This window comes from Peromyscus leucopus, chromosome 7 (genome assembly GCF_004664715.2).
Source record: "Peromyscus leucopus breed LL Stock chromosome 7, UCI_PerLeu_2.1, whole genome shotgun sequence".
Classification (NCBI taxonomy): Eukaryota; Metazoa; Chordata; class Mammalia; order Rodentia; family Cricetidae; genus Peromyscus; species Peromyscus leucopus.
This window is the reverse complement of record NC_051069.1, coordinates 62,056,881-62,079,563: the sequence shown is the minus strand read 5'-3', so window position 1 is coordinate 62,079,563 and position 22,683 is coordinate 62,056,881. Positions and strand designations below refer to the sequence as shown.

The window sequence follows — 22,683 nt, the reverse complement described above, 5'->3', positions numbered from 1 at the left end:
CCCAGCACCACAGTGGTCAGTGAATGACACATATACATATCTATAGAGAGAAGGGGGTGAATACAATATTGAGGCTTTTTAAATAGTGTTGATTAGTCATGATACTTGGTATATAGTCTGTTGTCCTGAATGCTGTATTCTTTTTCTGTTTCACAGTGCTTAAAAAGTATATGAGAATTGACTTAAGAAATTTGATTTCTTAATTTTTGTAATTAGATTTTTGATTAATTAGATTAATAGTTGTTCAAGTGTTTAAAAATACTATTGGCTTTTAAATCTGCATAAAAGATTACACTATTTGAAAACTCATCCACATTAAAATTATCTTGATATGAATACTGATTAAATGTTATTTAATGTAATTTAGGTAGTTATTTTAATGAAATTTAAGTAATTAAGGATACTTTACATTAAACTATATTAATCAATTAAATAATAATAAAAATCAGTAAAAGACATGGTACTTATTTTTATGCAAGTATGCCATGTAAGAAGCAGAATGACACAGCTAGAAATTAACCTTTTCATTTTTGAGACAAGGTCTCACCTAATAGCCCTTGCTGGCCTGCAATTCATCGTGTGGGCCGGGCTGCCTATGCACTTGAGACAATCTTGCTCTCCTTCCACAGAAGTGCTGAGATGACAAATGTGGACCATCATACCTGGGCTGAACTTAGAGTCTTGAGAGCATGGACTTTCAGGAAATTATGATAATGAAAAACTATCAAGAAGTATGCAAAAAGAAAGCCCCCATGGACATGAGAAAATCCAAACAAAACATTGGCATACAGGACTACTTCTATTTTAACACAGAAAGGAAGATGTGCATGCGTGCGTGCGTGCGTGCGTGTGCGTGTGCGTGCATATGTGTGTGTGTGTGTGTGTGTGTGTGATATAACTCTCATCCATGAAACAGGCATTGTTAGCTGTCTTACAGTACAGCCAGGGCAGGCTGCGCGGCATGCTCAGAGTGTGCAGAGGAACTGGAGACTTGTCTGGTACCGGCTTGCTGCACTCATTCTGATGACTGCCTACTTTAGCTGACAGTGACGGATCTGGAGAAGTTATTAGTAACAAAGCTAGTAAAATAAGGAGAGACTGACAGAGGTGAGCTTGAGCTGGAGAAAAAGATAGAGGAAGTGGTTGGTTCTCAGAAGCAGGTTGAATTAAGAGGTACATTGAGTGACCCTGGTAGTGTTCAGACCATGAGACTGTGACAGGTCACACATCAGATTCAAATCATAAGAATTAAAGAGGTTAGTGTGACTAAGACTACAGGCCCCAAAGCTGTGAACTCAGATTCTGTGTCCTAAGCAGGCCCCAGAGTCGACGGTTTTCACACCAGAATGTCACTCCTGGCTCTGTAACCTGTTTCTTTATATACAGTTAGGACACACGGGACTTCAGCCAGTGGAAATGTATGTCCAGTGTTTGGGTTAGTATTCTAGAAATCAGTCTCTTAATAGCTCAAAAAAACACTGACTATAGACAAAGATAATGGATTGATGACCAGGAGTCCCTCTGTGCACCTTCTGTTGACTAGTACCTCATTGTGGGGGAATATCCTAAAGGTTAGAACACTCACTGTGCTGTATCTCTGATTACATCATAAATCAGTTAGCTAAGGCAGTGTTGTCTCCCGGGAGGCGGCATTCATGGTTATAGATAGCATCTAGTGAGTGGACAAACCCACACTCTTCTTATGAACATTTCAATCATTCACTTAGATGAGTAAAAGAAACAAACAAACAAACAAAAACAACCACAAGCATAGGGCCCTTTTCAGACAATCAAGCCTAGTAGGAACTATCCCTTTTATTTAAGAATCACTTAACTATCTACTTATTCCTTATTCATACATTAATTTGTTCAATGCTTATTTGTAAAAATGTAAAAGTTGATATAATAGGTCCAAGTGGCAATTTGAAAACCTTTTGTAATGAATAAGGGAGATTAGATCATAGCTTGGAGGAGAGCAGGGAAGACTCTTCAGGCCAGGGACAGGATGGTGACATGGAAGCCAGAGGAAGTTAATGGGACTGCCCTAATGTCTTCAGACACCATTTCTCTGTCTGAGACTCCAGTTTCAGTGCCTAGAGCAGGCACATGTTTGCACAGCAGCCACAAAGACTTATGTTCAAATGATTCTGCCCCTTCCTGCTGTGACCTAGGACTTAGGGTCAGTGGGTTGTTTACACCTAAAATGAAACCTTGAAGACCCATGTAACCATGTGTGACCAGTGTCTGACCCAGTGTTTGGCAACAGTGGCCATCTATGGGGATGGATGGATAGATAGATAGATGATAGATAGATAGATAGATAGATAGATAGATAGATAGATAGATAGATAGATAGATAGATAGATAGATAGATAGATAGATAGATGATAGATAGATAGATAGATAGATAAAAGATAAGAATAGATAGATAGATAGATAGATAGATAGATAGATAGATAGAGGGTAGAACCATTTTTTTCCTACATGCCACTTCCTAACAAAACAGTATTAAATCCTCAATTTTCAAAGTTTCTTGTTAAAGACCATTTCAACACATGTAGTAGGAAAAAAGAGAAGGAGGAGAAAAGCAGCTCAAATTAACTAAGAACTTTCAAAAGGCTGACTCCCTAAGTATAAAAAATTAGACACAAGTTGAAATTCAAATACTGAATTTACTATGGAAAACACGAACACTCTGAGGCCTTTCACAAAGCACCCAGCATGAAAGAACCAAGAAAATCACAGAATAATTTGCCTGTGTAGAAAGAGCTGGTTGTCAGTTGGCATAGTTGTCCTCAAGAAAAGTCCTCTTAGGCATGCCATTCTCCTACAGGACAAAAGGCAGAGGGAGAAATGTCCATAAAATTATATCTAAATAGGGGGTGGAGGAGGAAAATTCTCCTAGAAGAAAAAAAAAAACTCATGCAGACATAAAGAGCAGATAGAGTTTTAACTTATTTTTACCTTCCTGTAAACCATGCCAGTTCCAGGCATTGATAAATTTTATTTTACTGAATCCCTGGATTTATTAATTATTATTCCCAAATAATCACACACCAGTCCACAACCTACCTGTGGATATTAATAGAGTTCTGCCATGAATAGCTAGCTGAAAACTTCAAGATTCAAGACTGTGTAATTCTATGAAATTGGCTACCTTAGCAAAACTTAAAGATTCTTTGTTGTTTTTGGAAGAAATTGAATAAAAAGTTACTTTAAGCTTCCAGTTTTCAGCCCTTGTCTGCACCCAGACAGATCATAAAACAGCTTCAGGTTTATCTTAGCGGTTCTGGGATTGGATCAGGAGACAATGGGTGACCTTGCTGAAGAAGGTGGGTCATACAGAGCATGGGCAAGGCCCATTAGAGAGTTTCCGTTTCTATCAGGGGACAGGGAGATGGCTTGTGGGCAAAGGCACTTGCTGTATGAGCCTTGTGACCTTGGTTTGATCCCCCGAACCCACGAAAAGGTGGAAGAGAGAACCTATTCCACGAGGTGTCTTCTGGCCACACCCATGAGCCATGCCTCACAGACAAACAACAGTAAGCACATTTTCGTTTCTTTTTTCTTTTTTGGTATTTCAAGACAGGGTTTTTCTCTGTGTAAACAGTCCTGGATGTCCTGGACCTCACTTTGTAGATCAGGCTGGCCTCCAGCTCACAGAGATCTACCTTCTTCTGCCTCAGGGTGCTGGGATTAAAGGTGTGTACCACCACACGTGGTCTGAGTAAGTACAGTTTCTGAAACTGGCTTTCAGGGTTTTGTTCAAGTAAAGGATAGTAGTTTATAAAAGTTTGAAAGCTTCTAGACTGTAGAATACATATATTTCTGCAAGATCTTATATTTTCTGAGCCTCTTGGAGGATCACACTGCATGCCATTGTCTCCTCCCTAATTCCTGGTGGTCACATTATCCTCTGTCAAGTGAGTTTAGTAACCCTTATTTTCTAGGTCCAGGGAGCCAGGAAAAAGCACTTTTCTAAAACTTCATATTCTACGTCAAGATAGATCCAGCTATTGGACATACACCCAAAGGAGACAACATCCTACTACAGAGACACTTGCTCAACCATGTCCATTGCTGTCCTTTTCATAATAGCTAGAAATTGAAAATAGCTTAGATGCCCAGCAACAGATGAATTGATCAGAAAAATATAGTACATTTACACAAAGAATATTACTCAGCTGTTAAAAAAATTATGAAATTCAAAGGTAAACAGATAGAGCCAGAAAAAAATCATCCTGAGTGAGATAACCTAGACCCTAAAAGACAAATATGACAGGTATTTGCTTATATGTGGATGCTATCTTTTAAGCCTTTGCTACTATCTGAATAACCACAGAGGTTAGGTATAGAGTAAGAACTACTGGAGAGGGAAGGATTGCCCAAGGAAGGGGAAAGAGAAAATATAGTTAGAGATAAACAGGAGGGATACTGGAATGGGAGGATTAAACTGGGAGCGGGAGGGAAGAGGAGAATAAGGGAGGAAATATGGAGAGGCGCTAACAGTAAGGGACATTTGAGAGGTCACCCCAAAACCTCTACATTAGATGCCTCTTAAAATACGTATATGTATATGAAAGAAATGTAACTGAATCACCAAATAATGAGAAAGTCAAAGCCTCAACTAGACTACTCACATCCAAGCGAAACCTCCAATGAGTGTAGGAATGGGATGCATCTAACTGAGTTGTTGTCAAAAGGGCCCCATAAAAACCTCAAAATAACTCAGCCAATTACCAAAGCTATTGGTTGCTCTCTACAAGCTGATGTTTAGGACCCACTGCTGAAGACAACATCTACACAACTCACTGAAAACAGAGAAGTTGAGCTGGTGTCTTCCTAGGGCCTTCACTCCCACTGACTTGTGTTCATGGTACAGGAAGGTACTCTGCACACCACCAGAGGAGAAACCTAAACACCAACCCAGCTTCAAACGCCTTGACCTACAGTGGTGATCTGTCTTCAGGACATGCTGGTAAAATAGTGGCACAAACATTGTGGGAGCAACCAATGACTATCTGATTGGATTTGATGCCAACTTCACAAGATGGAACCCTGCCTGACACAGCTTGTGTGGCTAAGAACCTGAGACTAGATAGACCATGGACCTAGAGGAAAACTAAATACTACTGTTCTGCTAAAGGAACATGGCAATAAAATGACTCCTAATGGCATTCTGCTGTGCCCCCATAGGTTGGTGTCTCAGTCAGCATCAGAGAAACTTTATTCTTCAGTAGAAGGAAACTAATTCAGCGACCCAGAGCTGGACAACGTTCGGAGAATGACAGACTTGGATACACTTAGTTCTAACTGGGATGTCTCCATCAAATCCCTCCCCTCAGGGCTCAGGAAGCTATGCGGAAAAGGAGGCAAGAAGACTGTGGAAGCCAGAGGGAATGGATGACACCAGGGAACATGCCTTCCAGACACAGCAGGACTGACGCACACATGAACTCACAGAGACTGTGATAGCATGCGCAGGGCCTGCACAGGTCCAAAACAGATGGGGTCCCAGTGCTGCCTGGAGGAGTGGACACAGGTTCCCGCCCCCAACCAAGAACTACCTCCAACTGATAACTGCTCCCAAAGCAAAAGCTAGTTTCCCCAAGGATGTCTCACGGGGACACAGACCACACTCGGAGGCCAGCCCCATGCCCAGTAGTGGACAGCAAACACAAGTGAACCCAGGGTGCCTTACTGATCTTTTGCTTATATAGACTTTGATTTCTGATTTTATATTTTTATGGGTTTTGTGTGTGTGTGTGTGTTATCTCATGCTATTTGTTTCTTTTTTTTCTTTTCTTTCTGTTGTTAGTTTGTTCATTTTGTTTTATCCTTGTTTGTCTTTTTTATTTTTTCTGTCTGTTTTTTAAAGAGGGAGACAGAGAGAGAGAGAGAGAGATGGGGGGGGGGAGGGAAAGAGTTGGAAGTCCGGGGAGGATATGAGGGACAAGAACCCATGTTCAGAATATATTGGATGAAAAGAGCTATTTTAAACAGAACATAAAAGAAAGAGTATTGGGGTATCGCGGAGTGCCAGCCCCCTTTAACTCCTGAAGCACAGTCTGCACCTCTCATCTGATAACGGTGCTCCACTGCTTCCCTAGGCTGCAGGCACTCCGCTGAAGTCTTCCTCACGCCCACCTACCCTCCATCTGATGCCACGAAGAGAGGCTTCTGTCTTTGAGAGGCCTCCTCCCAGTCTCCTACACTATTGGACTCACATATTACTGCCTAGAGAGGAAACGAGTGCTTTCACATCAACCCAGGATCTATCAAAGCATTATTTATGAATAAGATATTGGTTGTACAGTGAGAACAGACACCCACAAGGGGAGAAGAGTCCCGAGGACACTGACTCTGGTCCCAGGCGAAGGTGGTACCATGAGGAGGTGAATGAGGAGTGGGTCAGTGCTTCTCTGTGTTGTATACTCTTGAACCTCTTCCAAGAAGGGAAGGGACGGGAATAGAGGGACCTACAGAGGCAGACAGCCTTGTCTCTCTAATGGGGATACAAAGCCACGAATCAGCAATTTTATATGAAACATGAGTCCTTGAGGGCACATCTTTCAATAACACAGTGATACATGTATTTAGCTATTCAAGAGAGGCTCCGTGAGACCTTCTGAATGAATGAACATATAAATACATGCATGAATGTGTGTGTGTGTGTGTGTGTGTGTGTGTGCGCGCGCGCACAGTATAAACACACACCACCTACCCTCAGTAAGCAAAGATGTGCCCATATTAAGGGAACAAGGATTATTACATGCAAGAACCCAGGATCACACTTGGTCTCTTGCCAGCCCATTTTACCTGGTGCATTTAGACAGGTTTCAGAGATGCATCTTCTTTGTCCCATGAGGCTCATGAGCAAGTCTGTGTAACTCTGCATATCTCGTCTCCCAGAGTTCTTCTTGGGCAAGGTTCTCATAGCCTATGCCTCAAAAAAGATAAAGAGACCATGGTGCTGTTGCAGTCTTGTAGCAGATAGTTTATCGAAGGCTGAAGGGGACCTCAGGAACCCAGGAGAGCCAGTAAACACTGGAGGGCCTAGAGTTCAAACAGCATGGATGCTGAACATCGTCTCTCACTCGGGGTCAGTGATCCCGCCCTCTTTCCTGGGAACAAGGTGTATGCAGACATGGGAGAGCCAAGTAGTAAAACCTGCTTATCAGGGACCACTGGGGGCTGTAGGGCCGGATCAGGAAAGGGCTTGCTGTGCTAAGGCCGGAGAAGGAGTTGATTATGATCCCAGAGACTCATGTGAAAAGTGAGACATGATGACGTGTTTGTAATCCTACCACCAGGATGTGTGAGCTAGGTGAGCTCAGAATGATGGAAGAACCTTCCAAAAACCTAAAATGGATGGCTCCTGAGGAGGACAAACCAAGGCTGTCCTCTGGTCTCTATGCACACATATACAGGCATGTGAATATACATACCACACACCCACACGCACACACACACACACACACACACACAGACACAGACACCACACACACCATCCATACACATACATATACCATACACATACCACACATATATACACACATCACACATACACACATATACACATACCACACACACACACATACATATGCCACCACTGTATATACACACCATACACACATGTTCACACACACCATACACAACCATACACATACATACACACACCACACACATACACACATATACACATACCACCCACACAACACACACACACACACACACACACACACACAGCCTTGGAGTATGCTGTGCCTATGTATTTCATAGCCTGACCCTTTCTCAGATAAGATGGATATGAACTGGAGAAAACAACCATTTAATTGATGAAGAACATATCTTTCACTAATGTCCTGTTTGATATAATCCTGGGTTTACCGCACCAAACCAGCCCAAATAATCTGCTAGGGTCACAGTTTCTGATTTCCCAGGTTCTTCGCTGCCGATGAAGAGGATGTTGTAAAGCGTGAGTCACACAGCCTCTGGCTTTCTAGAAGTCCCTATATAAAGATGGAGCTTCCTGGCTAGGACGCTGCAGCAGGCAGGGAGGGAGCCGTTGGTGGTCTCGCCCAGGGAAAAGGGACATCATGCTTAGCCTTCCTTTGCTGTTGCTTCTCTGGGGCACCAGCTCTTATACCTTCCCCGTGTTTCAAGAAGGACGGCGGCAAGATGCGGAGACTGTCTGGGTAAATGGACGCTACCTTACACGGGACAGGAATGCGAGCCTTTGCTTTGTGTCCTTCTATTACAGCATGATGGCATTTATGGGTGGATTTCTTTCTAAGAGGAATGGAGATTATCAGAAATGGAGCCTTCTCAAACCGTATCTAGCCAAGCCTGGTTGGAGGAGAGGGAACCAAGGAAGGAGAGGCAGCTCCCTCTGCAACTGTGGATTTGCAACAGAGTGCAAACCTCGCCTACAACTCTTGTCCCAGCACGAGCTTCCGAATCCTCAGTACTTTGTGGTGGGAGCTCTCTGCTCTGAAGGGCAGCACAGCTTAGCCAAAACTTTAAAGTAATGCTCTAGTTTGGCTAAAGCCTAAGGATATCATTAAAAAAAAAAAAAGAAAGAAAGAACCATTTTCCAGTTAGTGCTCCATAACTTTAAGTATTTACGTATTTTTAATTATGTGTATGAGTGAGTGTATCGTGTGTCTGCCCACCTCAGGTAGAGGCCAACAGTGGTCTTTGGATCCCCTCAGCCTGGGTTCTCTGCAGGCAGTAAGTGCTCTTAACTGACTTAGTGGTTCATTAACTTTGTATTTTATCAGAAATACCTGGAAAACTACTACAACTTGGGCGAAGACACAGCAGGCAAAAACCTGAGTGGCAAGGACTTGATGGCTGGAAAGCTGAAGCAAATGCAGCAATTATTTGGGCTGAAAGTGACCGGAAAGTCAGATCCTGAAACTCTGAGAGTGATGGGGAAGCCCAGGTGTGGGGTGTCTGATATGACGCCATACTCCATCACCTATGACAATCCACGCTGGACAAAAACACATCTGACGTACAGGTAACTAGACCGCGTATCAGAATCAAAATGGGGTCATTATTCCCCATTAGAATAGCAGGAAACAAGACCCAGTGTGTCACCATCTTATTTTTTTTTTCTTAGCATTTTGAACTACACACCGTATTTGCCAAGAGCAGTTGTGGAAGAGTCCATCGAGAAAGCCTTCCAAGTCTGGAGTGATGTGACACCACTAACCTTCTCCAGGGTCTTTGAGGAGGAAGGGGATATCGTGCTAGCTTTCTACAGAGGAGGTAAGTTCTTCAACCTCACATTGCCCTTCAATCTCTCCTGCTTTGTAGAGGGAGTTGCTTGTTGAAGAACATTATTGTTTTAATGGGGTCGAGGAGTGAAATATCATCACATGGGACAGACGTTGGCTACTCAGCAAAGCTCTGAGCTAATCAGCATGAGCACCAAATGAGCCTTTTATTGAATTTTGTTTCTTGCAGACCATGATGACAATAACCCTTTTGATGGACCCTTATATGGCCTTGCTCACGCTTTTCAGCCAGGACCGGGAATTGGGGGCGACGTTCATTTCGATCTTGATGAAAGGTGGACCGACACCAGTGAGAGTGAGTCTACGAGGCCGCTGCTCTCAGTTCAACTGGCCCTTCCTAGTCCTTTGCACTGTTGGTTGATTTAATGGACAGAATGCATTAATGGAAGTAGGCAATCCATTACCACCCAGAGAACTAGTAGCACATTGAGAAGCAGGAAACAGGGGTGATTTCTGATCGCGTATCATCTTCCTGATGGCAAATAGGTTACTCTAAAACTGCTCTTAAGAAATTCTGAGGGCTGATGAGATGCAGCTCCTGAAATCCTCCATTTGATTCCTGGAACCCATTTGGTAGAGAGGAGAAAACTGAATCCTCTAAGTTGTTCTCTGCCTTCCACACAGGCATCCTCTGTGCACTTTGTGCTTGCACATGCACACACACACACACACACACACACACACACACACACACACAAAATCAATCAATCAATCAATCAATGTAAACCACTTTTCTTTTAAAAAGAAAGGAAATGTTGAAAGTTTTAATGTTTTACTTACGGACCTGGGCCATTTTTACAAGAAAGATGCAATCAACTTAACAAATTTGGTATTAAACTTGGAAAACTGAATGAGAAAAAAAACTGTTTTGTGCTTTCCTATTTTTCCAGCAGTAATCATTTATCAGCTTTGTAAATAAGAAAAAGTACAAAACGTTAGCGCTTCATCGCCCCTCTGCAAAGGAACTTGTCCCGGGTCTTTGTTAACACAGACTCATCTGAGCTGGACTTTAAATCAGTGAGATCTCTTTTGGACCAATATAATCCTAGAGGGTAGGCTTGCCTGTGCCTCTTTACAGTTAACATATGCATGCTCCCACCTTCAGAAAAAGACTGTATATACATGTGATATTTCAAGAAGAGACTGAGAAGGTGTGAACATTCACCCTGGAAGATTATTTCCTTACTAGATGTCTCAAAACAACATAATTTTTAGTAATTGGAAATGGTTCTTTGTCCTTCCAGATTTTAACTTGTTCTATGTTGCGGCTCATGAGTTGGGCCACTCCCTTGGACTCACTCATTCCTATGATATTGGGGCACTAATGTTCCCCAGCTACACATGGTACACTGAGGACTTTGTGCTAAACCAGGATGACATCAATCGCATCCAGGCTTTATACGGTAAGTGAAACAGCCATTAGCTGTTGAAGGCATTTCGTTCTTCAGGTGGGCTTCTAGAACCATAGAAACTAACTCCAGGTCCCTTATATTCTTTAGGACCTTCCCAAAATCCCATCCAGCCAACAGGTGCAACAACACCAAAACCATGTGATCCCGATCTAAGCTTTGATGCTATAACTACATTTCGGGGAGAGGTGATGTTCTTCATAGGCAGGTAAGATCTTTATGCTTCACTGGACTCTAGATTCACTGTTGTAGGCCACCGATATGGCTCATCTATTAACCTTACAGTGTTTGTAATTACATGATAACAATTGATTGTGTTTCTTTTCTTATCTTTTTACAACTTATAATGACTGGTTCCAAGTGGTAATTAGGTCAGTTGGTTCAGAAAAATCACCACTGTAGTGAAAACATGTTAATGTAATGTCATTTTATAGATCTGTAAATTAGGAAGGGAAGGAAAGAGAGGTCCCCTGGGCACACAGAGCTTATGGGTGGCAGAGCAGTTATCAGTCTCCTGGCCCCATACTCAGAGCTCTTTTCCAGATCTCAATCTGTGTGTTGATGAGTGTGATGTTCCTTTACCAGGAAAAGCAGGTCTTTTTATGAACCATTATGTCAATGAGGTAGCTCTTTAACAGCTTTGCTCTGCTCCTGAAGGGTGTCTGTGGCCCCTGAAGCTCAGGAAAGAGAAAGGAAAAAGACATTGCTGGATGACTTCTGAGTTCCTTAGCTTCTCCCTCAGGCAGAGAAGGGCAGCCCCCCTCAGAAGAGGGAACTTAAAATCCCCTGTCAGTGTGTGGACCTGAAAACATACTGCTCCCCTTCCACACAAGGACCAGGCTTACCCTCCACACCACGGTGATTTCTAAAGGTCCAGGCAACATAATCGCACACCCAGATGTCCCCACTGAAAAGTGAATAGAACAGAGGTGCTCCGGGAGGCTGGAGCCCTGCAGCCACTCTTCTCAGAGCACACGGGGTGCTGTCTGGTTATGTTATACCCAAACTCAGATACTGACTCCAAATGCTTTCTAGGCTTTTCTTTGCTACTTTTGAGAGTAAAAGATAAGGATAGATCTTGCATGATGTGACTCCATCTGGCTCTGGACTTTTTTTTTCCTGCTTGGAGTCTGTTTAGGTAGAGACTAGTTGACTTCCTCTTGGTTTAATTTTGGTGGTTTGACTGGATCTAGAAATTCATCCATTTGTTTTAGGTCTTTTAGCGTAATGGATCACATTTCTTAAATATTTCCTTTTAATATTCTGAATTTACTTAGTATCTAGTATAATGTTTTCTGTTCTGTTCTGATTCCATTGACTTAGGTCCTCTCTTCCGTTTGGTTGGTTGGGCCAAGAGGCTGTCACTCCTGTCTATTACCTCAAAGAATCATCTCTTAGATTCACTGATTCTTTGTAGTGGTTTCTTTGTTTCTATTTCATTGATTTCTGATCTGATTTTTATTATTATTATTATTTTGCCACCGACTAGATTTGCATTTGGTTTGCTCTTGTTTTTCCAATTTTTTGAGATACACGACTAAGTCCTTTATCTGTGCTCTTCCTGATTTTAATTTTAATGGAGGTACTTTGAGCTGTCAATTTCCCTGCAGGACTGCTTTCAATGTGTCACAGAGGCTTTGTGTTGTGGTTTCATTTTCATTTAGTTCCAGGGGTTTATTTTATGTCTTTCTTGACTTCTTCTTTGACCCATTCATCATTCAGTAATGAGTTATTCAATCTCCATGAGTTTGTGTATTTCCTACAGATTTGTTTGCTGACAATTTTAAGCTGTATTGCACTATGGTCAGATAGGATGCAAGGAGTCATTTAAATATTTTTGAATTGTAAAGATTTGTTTTATGTGGTCTATTTTAGAAAAGCTCCCATGTGCTGCTGAGTGTGGTTTGTATTCTTTGGTCTTTGGATGAAATGTTTTGTAGAAAACTGTTAAGTCCATTTGATATATTATAGAAATTAATTCTGATGTTTCTATGTTTTATTTTTGGTCCATATAACTTGTCTGGATAAAATAGCATTTTGAAACTAGTGGATTGATTTTAGTCTGTATCGTTAAATCTATTAGCACATTTTTTAAAATGAAATTGGGCACACCAAAGTTCAGTGCACATATGCTTAGGATTGCAATGTCTTCTTAGTTAGCTGTTCCCTTGATTAGAATAAAGCGTCCCTCTTTATCTCTTCTGATTAGTTTTAGTTTGAAGTCTATTTTGTCAGATATTAGAAGACTCATACCTGCTTGCTTCCTGACCCCATTTGACAGGAGTATTTTGTCCATCCTTTTACTCTAAGAAGATGCTTATCTTTAAAGCTAAGGAGTATTTCTTGTAGACAGCAGATGGATTTTGATTTTTTGATCCTTTTAATCAGCCCATGTCTTTTGATTCGGAAATTAGGGTCACTGATATTTAAAGTTATTATTGAATTGTGTGTGTTATTTGTAGTCATGTTGTTGATTTTTATTGTTGTTGTTGTGTTCTCGATGCTTGTTGTATGTTTTAATAATTATGGCTTCATATTTTTCCACTGTCTCTCTTCAGTCCTAAATATTGTTTCCTGGATTTTCTTTAGATTTGGCTTGTTGGATAAAAAGTTTTTAGGTTGTTCATATTGTTTTTCTTTCTCCTTCAACTATGGTGAATAGTTGTTGTTGTTGTTGTTGTTTGTTTTGTTTTTTCTGGAGCTGAGGACCGACCGAACCCAGGGCCTTGGGCTTGCTAGGCAATCACTCTACCACTGAGCTAAATCCCCAACCCCTTTGGTGGATAGTTTTGCTGGGTGTATTAATTTAGGCTAGCGGTCATAGTTTTTTAGAATTTGAAATGCATTTCTTCAGGCTCTTCCAGCCTCCAAGGTTTCCACTGAGAAATCTGTTATCTAATGGGTTTTCCTTTACATGTGACTTGTGCTTTTTCTCCTGCAACTTTCAGCATACTTCCTTTTATATGTGTACTTAGCATTTCAACTATGGTGTGCTGTGGGGGTTTTCTTTTTCCAGTCTTGCCTGTTTGGTGGTCTGTGTGCTTCTGGTATCTGAATAGGTGTGTTTTTCCTTCGTTTGAGAAAGTTTTCTTCTACGATCTTGTTGAAGATCTGGACTATGCTGTTGACTTGGGGTTCTTCTCTCTGTCTATGTCTGTAATTCAAAGGTTTGGTTTTCATGTAGTCCCATATTTCCTGTGTGTATTTTTTGTAATGTGTCATATCCCTTGCTTTTTTTGTTCTACATTCTCTCTCTCTCTCTCTCTCTCTCTCTCTCTCTCTCTCTCTCTCTCTCTCTCTCTCTCTCTCTCTCTCTCTCTCTCTCCCAGAAAAGGCTATTTTTTTATTCAAGTAACTGCAAATAGAAAACCAGAGGGAAGCCCCAGGCTGCGATAAATACTGGCCACCCCTCCTCCACAGAACAAGGGGAGAAGGCGGGCCTACACCCTTTCCCCATCAAAATGGGCCCCTCCTCACTCAGCTGCAGCATCTAAGGGGCAGCAGGGCCCCATTTTCTCTGGTGTGGTAACCAGCCTGCTGCGCCCCAGCCCCCCTTCCCCCTAGAGAGTAGGGGAGAATGCAGGCAGAACAGGAGGATGAACTTTTGGTGCTGGTAGCAGCAGCAATGGTGGGTGTCTGAGAATGAACACTGAACAAAAAAAAAACAACACAGCTGTCCAGAGGTAGTTTGTGAACAGAGGGAAAGATGGAACCAGAACCTTGGGGGGCAGGGAGGAGCAAAGCGGGGGCAAGGCTGGCTCCTTAGTGCCCTACTGGAGGAAGGGAAACAGCCTAGAGTCGGCGTGGGAGAGGTGAGTTAGAGCCCCATCTGCCTTAAGTGGGTGCCAGAGAATAGGACCCCACCCTGGAGGTGGGTGGGGACTCCCATGTCACTGCATTGGGTTCCAGGGGAGAACAAGGTGGGTGGGGCCATCATGCCCTACTTCCTGTAGTTCAAGGGGCTTTAGGCAACCTAGTGCAGGGTCTAGGTAAGGTGGAGCAGAAGCGACTGAGAACCCACCTGCGACAGTTTGGTGGGGCATGCTGGCATGGAAGCATCCATGCACCGACCGACCGCACCTACTGCAGCCAGGTCAGCCAGTGGGGCTTGTCAGAAGCGAGACAGGGCTGGGGCCCTTTAAGGCCGGGGAATGCTCCCAGGACCCTCTACAAGGAAGCCAGGAAGAGCAGAGCGGAAGGGACCCGCAAGACAGCCTAGAGAGCCGTGTCTCTAATGGGGATGCGCAGCAGGACAGGCTGCGACTAAATGGGAAGTTAGCCTTGTCGGGAGAGGGCAGGTGTGCTGGGGAGGAGGGCACAGGGACTGAGCCAAATCCTGCTCCGGGGTGCCCCAGAGCCTGCAGCTGGTGCGGTAGTGTGCAGTGGGGGTGGGGGAGCCTGGAAGCAGAGCTTCCTGTCCCAGGGGAAGGCTGCTCCTCTGATGGCCAAGGAGTAGGCGGCACTGTGCGTGGTCACTGCTCCTCCTCCGAGGACTCCTGGGAGATGCCCCCCTTTTCCTCCTTCTCCAGTTTCTTGGGTCTGCTCCTTGGTTTCCTCCCTGGAGCTGTGGTAGTTTTCCGCGTCTTGGCGGCCCCCTTATTTTTTCTTCCCTTTAGTCGGCCCGAGGTCTCTTCAGTGTTGGCACTTCACTGGGCTCCTTCGGAGGCTGCTGCCCTGGCCTTGCTTCTCAGTCTCGTTCTTCTGCTTGGAGGCCCGAGGCTGGCTGGACTTTGAGCTGGACTCATCTTCCCTCACTACGGGGCAGTAAGGGGGACTGGCTGTGATGGCCTTCTTGGAGTCGACTTGGAGTCCCAATTAGAAGAGCGCAGCCCCGTCTCAGGGGAGCTTAAAAAGAGCGACCCAGGGGCCTAGATCCTCTCTTTATTCTTGAGTCCTGATTCCCTGTCGTCTACTTGATTCATCCCAATTATAAGGCTTTCCTTTGCATCTAATTGAGGTACTGGGTTTTTCAATTCCGTCTTCATTTCAGCTTGAGTTCTTTTCAATGTTTCTATTACTTTATTGAATTTTTATTCATACGTTTTAGATTGTCTTTGCCATTTCCAACAACTTTGTGTTTTCTTGGGCATCACTCAGGCATTTATTCTCTTTAAGCTCTTTATCCTTGATTTAATTGAACTGTTTTTTTAATCTTCTTTAAACTTTTGTTTTTTGATGAAATTTATGATTGTTATGATTGTTCTTTTAAATTCTGTGCCTTCTGGTTCATCTAGGAAATTCTCACAGCAAACATTTCCACAGAACGGGTGGGTTTTGAAGAAAAGATAATGGCTTGAGATTTCAATTTCTATTGTTAGTGTATTTTCAATAAGATCTGGGCATCTTTTGATAGGTTCTAAATCTGATATGGATAGAGCAGGTTGGTGCAGATAGAGAAGTTTTGTGGGTAGGTTGGGTCTAAGAAGTTAGAAATGGTTTGGGAGGAATGTATAGAGGACACAGGGCTGACATACAGGATTTGCCTCCTGGTTCAAGCCTGGAGTATGGGGGTAATCTGGTTGGGTGGAAAGGTTGGATGTAGTGTGGGTGGGGCCTAGAAGTTTGTGTTTTAGGCAGGGGTGGCTAGGCTAGACTGGGACTCTGGGTGTGGGACCCAGGCTAGATCTGGCAAGTTGGGGAGGGTCAGTGAAACTCACTGGGCTAGACGCTAGGATGTGGAAGATCTGGCTGGGTGGAGAGATTGAATGTGGTGTAGAAGAAGCCTGTAGGTGTTGGACTCATAGATTATATTTTAAAAATTATACCCTGTATAAAGGATTTAACCTTCCATAGGTTTAGGTATTCACAGAAGTGTCCACGCACCCTCAGATACTCAGGGGTGACACCGTCACTAAGTACAGAACGTTGCGTTGCAGTTGGTCACATCCTACAGTCAGAGCCTCATGGCTCACCAAAGCTGACTATTACATTTTTGAAGATTTATGTAAATTGGTTGTAAATCACAGTCAATATAAAAATTAAAGTGTTCTGGAACCAACAATAACAGCAATAAAACATTGTTTTGTCATCATCTTCATGGAAACCTGTTGATAGTACTGAGGCTCCAACCCAGGACTTCACACGTCAGGCCAGAACTCCACCACTGGTCTATATCCCCAGCCTTATTCTCACTACCTTTTATTCCTTATGTTCAGTTGGTTTATGCCATCTGTGTCTCCAAATGATAGGGATCCCAGATGATATACTGCTGTCACTTTTAAGATTTTCCACAGCGTGAGTATTTCTGTCAAGAAACAAGCACATCGAACAGACACCTTCCCGTCCGGCCTCTTCTTTGGAGGAGCCGTAGACATTCACTACCAGCAGCTCCAGTGAGGAGGGGGTGGAGACTCCTGGGAGACTGACACCTGTGCTCTCTCTGCCTTTCAAATTAGGTTCTACATCCGTGTGAACTACTTCATGCCAGAGCCTGAGCTCAATTTGATAGGTATTATCTGGCCAGATCTGCCAGGTAAACTCGATGCTGCTTATGAAGCTAGTATAATGGATGAAGTCCGCTTTTTCAAAGGTAATGTTTATGATTGTTTCTCTGTTTGTATAAATTAAACTTTCATTTAGCTTTGGGGTAAGATAAAAGGGAATTAGCTATGTTCACTGCGTGTGCTTCTGAAAATCTAAGTTTCATGAAGTAAGTTAATAGGAGCCCATCATCTTGGTTGAAAGTTACATTGCATGTTTATCATCATTTTGATTAAAAAGTAAGTGAATAGAGATGTAACTCTTTAGGCTCGTTAAAGAACTTGCAAACAATCACTGTATTTTAAACTTCCTTCATACCACTGGGATTGCTCAGAAATAAAAGTTGAGAGACAGGAGGCAGTTCTACAAAGGACTACACAGAATGATTTTGTGCATGCAATTTCCTGGACCCCATTTTAATACAAACCATCTCCTTGAGAGAGAAGGAAGCTGTCACCAGGGAGGCAGATGAGGCACCGCATACTTGATTTCTCCTAGTAAAGTGATGATATGCTCACCTGACTTTAATTTAGAGCCTCTTTTCTTGATGTCAGGCTGTGCGGTGGTGAACATTTTACCACTTTACAAGGAGAAGTCAGTCATGTTCCCAAGGCCCTTGTCCTAATGACATCCTGCCTTGAAAAACAAAATAGACTCTCAAGTCTCACTGTGAAACTTCCTTGAGAGAATCTAAATTTTACTAAGTTTTCCAGGAAACTCATTCACAGATTAATATATGAGAAAATCAAAGTCACTGTGGATGGAATTCAATGAGTCTATGTGATTCAGTGAGATCAGAGTTTAGTGCTTCTGACTTAGAAGACCATATCAGACACACGTATTTTTTACCAACATGTTTTGGTATAGTAGAGCAATTGAGACACTGGATACAGTTACAGACTCAAACAAAGAAGAGAATTAAGTTCAGACGGACACCACACTTGGCAATGGCACCTCCAGCCTTTATTATGTCAAATTAAATAGCAGTTTACATGTGCAGCGTTTCAAAGCACCATTTCGTGTGAGCTAAAATAAGCATGTTTGTGAACAAGAGTGATCTTACCTTCAGAAAAGATCATTTCCTGCGGTACAGAGCTTGGGAACTGCACACAGACTCTTGAATCTGCATACATTTACCTACCTACCTTTTAAGATGCTGTTGAACTTCGTTACCACGGAGGTAGCCTAGAACTTCTAGTTGTTTGAGTATCTGGCTTTGGAAAGGAGCTTCAACTGCAATAGAAAAAAAAAAAAAAGATAATTCTCAAAGCTTGTTACAGAATAGAATGGCCTAGAAAAAAAACCATATAAACCAGGCTTGGCGGCTTACGCCTCTAAGCCCAGCATTTAAGAGGGCAAGGTAGGAAGGAAGGTGGCTGCAAACTGGAGGCCAAGCCTGCTTACATAGTGAACTCCAGACCAGACTGGCTTACAGTGTGAGACTCTCTCAAAAACACAAAAATCAATCAAACAAACAAAAGGCAAACTCATTCAATTGGTTTGAAATTGGATCCCAATATCAGCATTTAACACAAAACAAGGCACCGCCGCCTTCCCTGGACAGTTGCAGTTTGTAGCTACGATACTGCTCTAGCCTTTGAAGCCTGGCTGGAAATGTGGACAAGGAGGTTCATCTGTGGCTTTTGATTGGCAGGCAATAGGATGTGGGCTGTTCGTACAAGGAGTGTGTTGAGCGGATACCCCGTGGACATCCACAGCTACTTTGGCTTCCCTAGCTACGTGACACATATTGATGCTGCTGTCTGTGAGGAAGAGAGTGGAAAAACATACTTCTTTGTTGATGACATGTACTGGAGGTAAAGACTGAGATACAAATAATGTTAGGGTGCCAGTTTGAATAGAGAAAGATCTTAAAATGAGTTTCAAATAGCCTTGGCCAACTGCCTTTGTTTGTGAATGGCTGTAGCCACTGAACATCCATTATTCCATGGACTGGCAGGTCTCACATGGTGCTTGTACAAGGAATCCAGTGAGCCTGTGGCACTGTTCCATACTGTGGAAAGACAGGACAATAAGAGCATTCAACTTCCTGAGCTTCTTTGACACAAACTTAGCCATTCACACAGCATTTTACCTTAAGAGAACATCTCTGTAGTTCACTGGATTTCAGAGGGACCTTATGCATATTCTGACATCCTCGGCATTCAATTTTTCCTCACCCAATTCACTCTTTTTTAATCTCAAAAATTAAAAATTTGTATGCAATCCATGCTGGTGTGATTCTATAAATATTTTAAGCAATCTGCATGTTTGGTCAAAGGTCCTAATACTTTTAACCACTTTTTGATCAGGTATGATGAATATAGACGGTCCATGGATCCAGGTTATCCCAAATTAATAACAGAGGACTTCCCTGGGATTGGCGATAAAGTTGATGATGTTTTCCAGAAAAATGGTAAGAGCATAAACATTTTCTCCATTTGTTAAAATACTAAAAGTAACAGTATTGATATTTAATGTAAATATAAAAATGTAAATGAAAATACAAATGTAAAAAATATATATACTGGAGTCATGCAGTACTCAGTATTGAGTCAAAATCTGGAAACTACATGTATAATTTAATAAATATGTTTCATTTTATTTCTAGGGTATTTCTATTTCTTTCACCAATCAACTCAATACAGATTTGACCTCCAAACGAGAAGAGTTAGTGCTCCCCGTGATTCCAACACTTGGTTCAACTGCTGAGAGTCCTGGCGACCTGTTACCAAGTTAATGAAAATACATATCTCATCATCTTAAAGAAGGCGTTTTTCTGAAGAGCCAAGTATTTTTATATTTATTTACCTTCTAGAATTGCTGATATACAGCACTATTGAGTACAGTTTTATTTATATTTCATTTTACATATTTTTACAATTTATAGTATAATATTTTATGAACTAAAACAGTTTAGTGCCACAACTGACAGCCCAAGAAGGTCAAGTTCATGGCTGATAAGTCACTGAAGGAGGCTATTTGTCCAGTGAGTGACTCTGACAGACATTGATCCTAGGCCTCTCCTTCCAAGAGAGGAGGGTCACCAGACAAGCTCTCCTCAGAGGAAATGGCTCTTGAACACACAAACAGCTATATACGTGGAAAGTTGGTTGATACTTTGGGTTTGGTTTTTAAAATGGATCTTACAGCCCAGGCTGGTGCTGGACTCCCCTCTTCTGCTGCTGACTCCCAGACGCTGGGGTTACAGGCATGCCCATCATGCCCAGCTAAGAGATGCTTCTTGTACAAAATAAAGATTTGATACTTAAAGCCACTTTTGTCTCTAATGCTTTATACATTTTCTATTTCATTATATTCAAATATTTTCTATTTCATTATATATTACATCATATATATGATTGTAAAGCCTCACTTATAAATGCTAATTTTTTTCAAATTTGAAATGGAAAACAAGCAATACGAAAAATACTCATGAAAAAATTAGTCTATCCAAATTTTTCAAATTTCTACATTTTTGTGGACTTTGTCTACAGCAGGAGATGCCTCAAAAGCAAGGCATCATGGCACCTAGCCCTTAGCAATTATCATCCCGTGCCAAGGCAGAGTGGGTCTTTAACACTGGACTGTGGAGTATGTGGCAGGGCTACAAGGCTGGACAGGAAGAAGTTGGTGAAGTGGGTACCTATAACTTGAGACTTGGTATTCCAGAAAGGAACTCGGGAGTTTTTCCAATGTGCTGTTTACCTGGTACCTCATACTGTGCACACAACAATGTTCCATGGTGTGTGACAGAAAGCTCAAAACTTCTGTCTCATGGTGTGGAGTTAGCAGCCAGAAGGTGCGGGGAGACAGGAACGTCCATGGATTATTACATGGAAACGAAGCCCCCCCCCCCCCCCCCCCACCCCCCCCTCCCACCCCCCCCCCCCCCCCCCCCCCGCACTAGACGCTGGTCCTTAGGAAGGCCCAGAGAGCAATTTTCCCTAAGACTATAAGGTATATATTAGAAAAGGACATATTGGAGTCTGAGACACTTACGAGTGTGGGTACGTGTACACATGCCTGTGAAGGTCATCCAGTATCTTAGTGTTTCTATTGCTGTGAAGAGACACCATGACCACAGTAACTCTTATAGAGGAAAACATTTAATTGGGGCTTGCTTACACTTTCAGAGATTTAGCCCATTATCATCATGGCAGGACATGGCAGCATGTAGGCAGATAGGGTGCTGGAGAAGGAGCTGAGAGTCCTACATCTTAATCTGTAGGCAACAGAAGGAAACTGTGTCACATTGGCCACACTTGAGTTTATAGCCCTCAAAACCTCCAGAGTGACACACTTTCTCCAATAAGGCCACGCCCACTCCAACAAGGCCACACCTCCTAATAGCACCACTCCCTATGAGCTGAGCATTCACACACACACACACACACACACACACTACACACACACACACTCACACACACACACACACACACACACACACACACACACACACACACACACACACACACACACACACACACACACACACACGAGTCCATGGGGCCATACTGTTCAGACCACCACAGACAGAAGCCTCAGCTCTCATTCTTATGTGCCATCCACCTTTCTTCCTCTTTTTCTTTCTCTTCTTTTTCCTTTGTTTCTTTTTTTCCTTTCTTTCTTGAGACAGAATCTCTGAATTGCCTGGAACTCACTGGATTGTCTGAGCAGGCTGGCCAGCGAAGCCCAGAGATTCCCCACCACCTCCCTGATGCTGGAATTAAAATCACCCCCCCCCCTTTTTTACATTGCAACTGAAGTTTGCAAGCACTTAAACTGAGCTGTCTCCCCAGCTCCCTAGTTACTATTTTGATCAACATGTAAGTTGTGGTTAGCACATATAGGAGCTCTGTTCTAAGCATTACACCTTTCCTTAATGAACTGCGGATGCCTGCTGGCTTGACTGTGTAAATGCTCAGTAAATTTAATAGGTGGTAATTTACTTAAGAACAAACAGGACTCTATAGCCCCAAGTCATTAATCTCTGCCAGGTGTGGAGTTTTAGAGTAAGTTTAGTCATCAAAATCACCCCTGGGAGGCAAGTCGGTCCTTTTATGGTTAATCAACTACAGTCACAACCATAGCCCTCGGGTACACAAGAACAATCAGCAGGGTGTGCCAACACCAACAAAGGTGTGACTCAAAGGAACACAAGGCATCTCAAAACTTGTCAAGTCAGCACCTCGGGGCACAGTTAGGAAGCTGCCCAGCCAATAAGCTCCATCTGTTAAAGACACTAGAATATAATGAAAAGGGGCTTGTTCCCAGCATGGAGTATGCATAAAAACTAATACCTTTGAGTGATGTTTTCCACACCACAGGAAAAGTAATTGTGTGGTGATATCATGTACTTGCTCAAGTTGAGCCGACTTTGTCTGAGTCTCCTGGTGGTCAGCTTTGCCTCTGATTTTCAGGTTGGTTTAGTCTGTGTAGCACTTGACTGGCTGAGTGCATGCATCTCCCCCTCCAGGCTGTGGCTG

The 22,683-nt window shown here is 42.7% G+C and overlaps 1 protein-coding gene across 1 annotated transcript; it reads left to right on the top strand.

The window, feature by feature from the left end:
* Window positions 1-8,032: 8,032 nt before the first annotated feature.
* On the top strand, window positions 8,033-20,471 carry Mmp1 (matrix metallopeptidase 1). The gene is made up of 10 exons (XM_028890978.2): window positions 8,033-8,198; window positions 8,784-9,025; window positions 9,128-9,276; window positions 9,475-9,600; window positions 10,550-10,708; window positions 10,805-10,922; window positions 17,110-17,243; window positions 18,849-19,011; window positions 19,507-19,610; window positions 19,806-20,471. Exons 1-10 carry the CDS (start codon window positions 8,100-8,102, stop codon window positions 19,904-19,906), a joined length of 1,395 nt encoding a protein of 464 aa, XP_028746811.1. The 5' UTR covers window positions 8,033-8,099; the 3' UTR covers window positions 19,907-20,471.
* The last annotated feature ends 2,212 nt before the right edge of the window (window positions 20,472-22,683 follow it).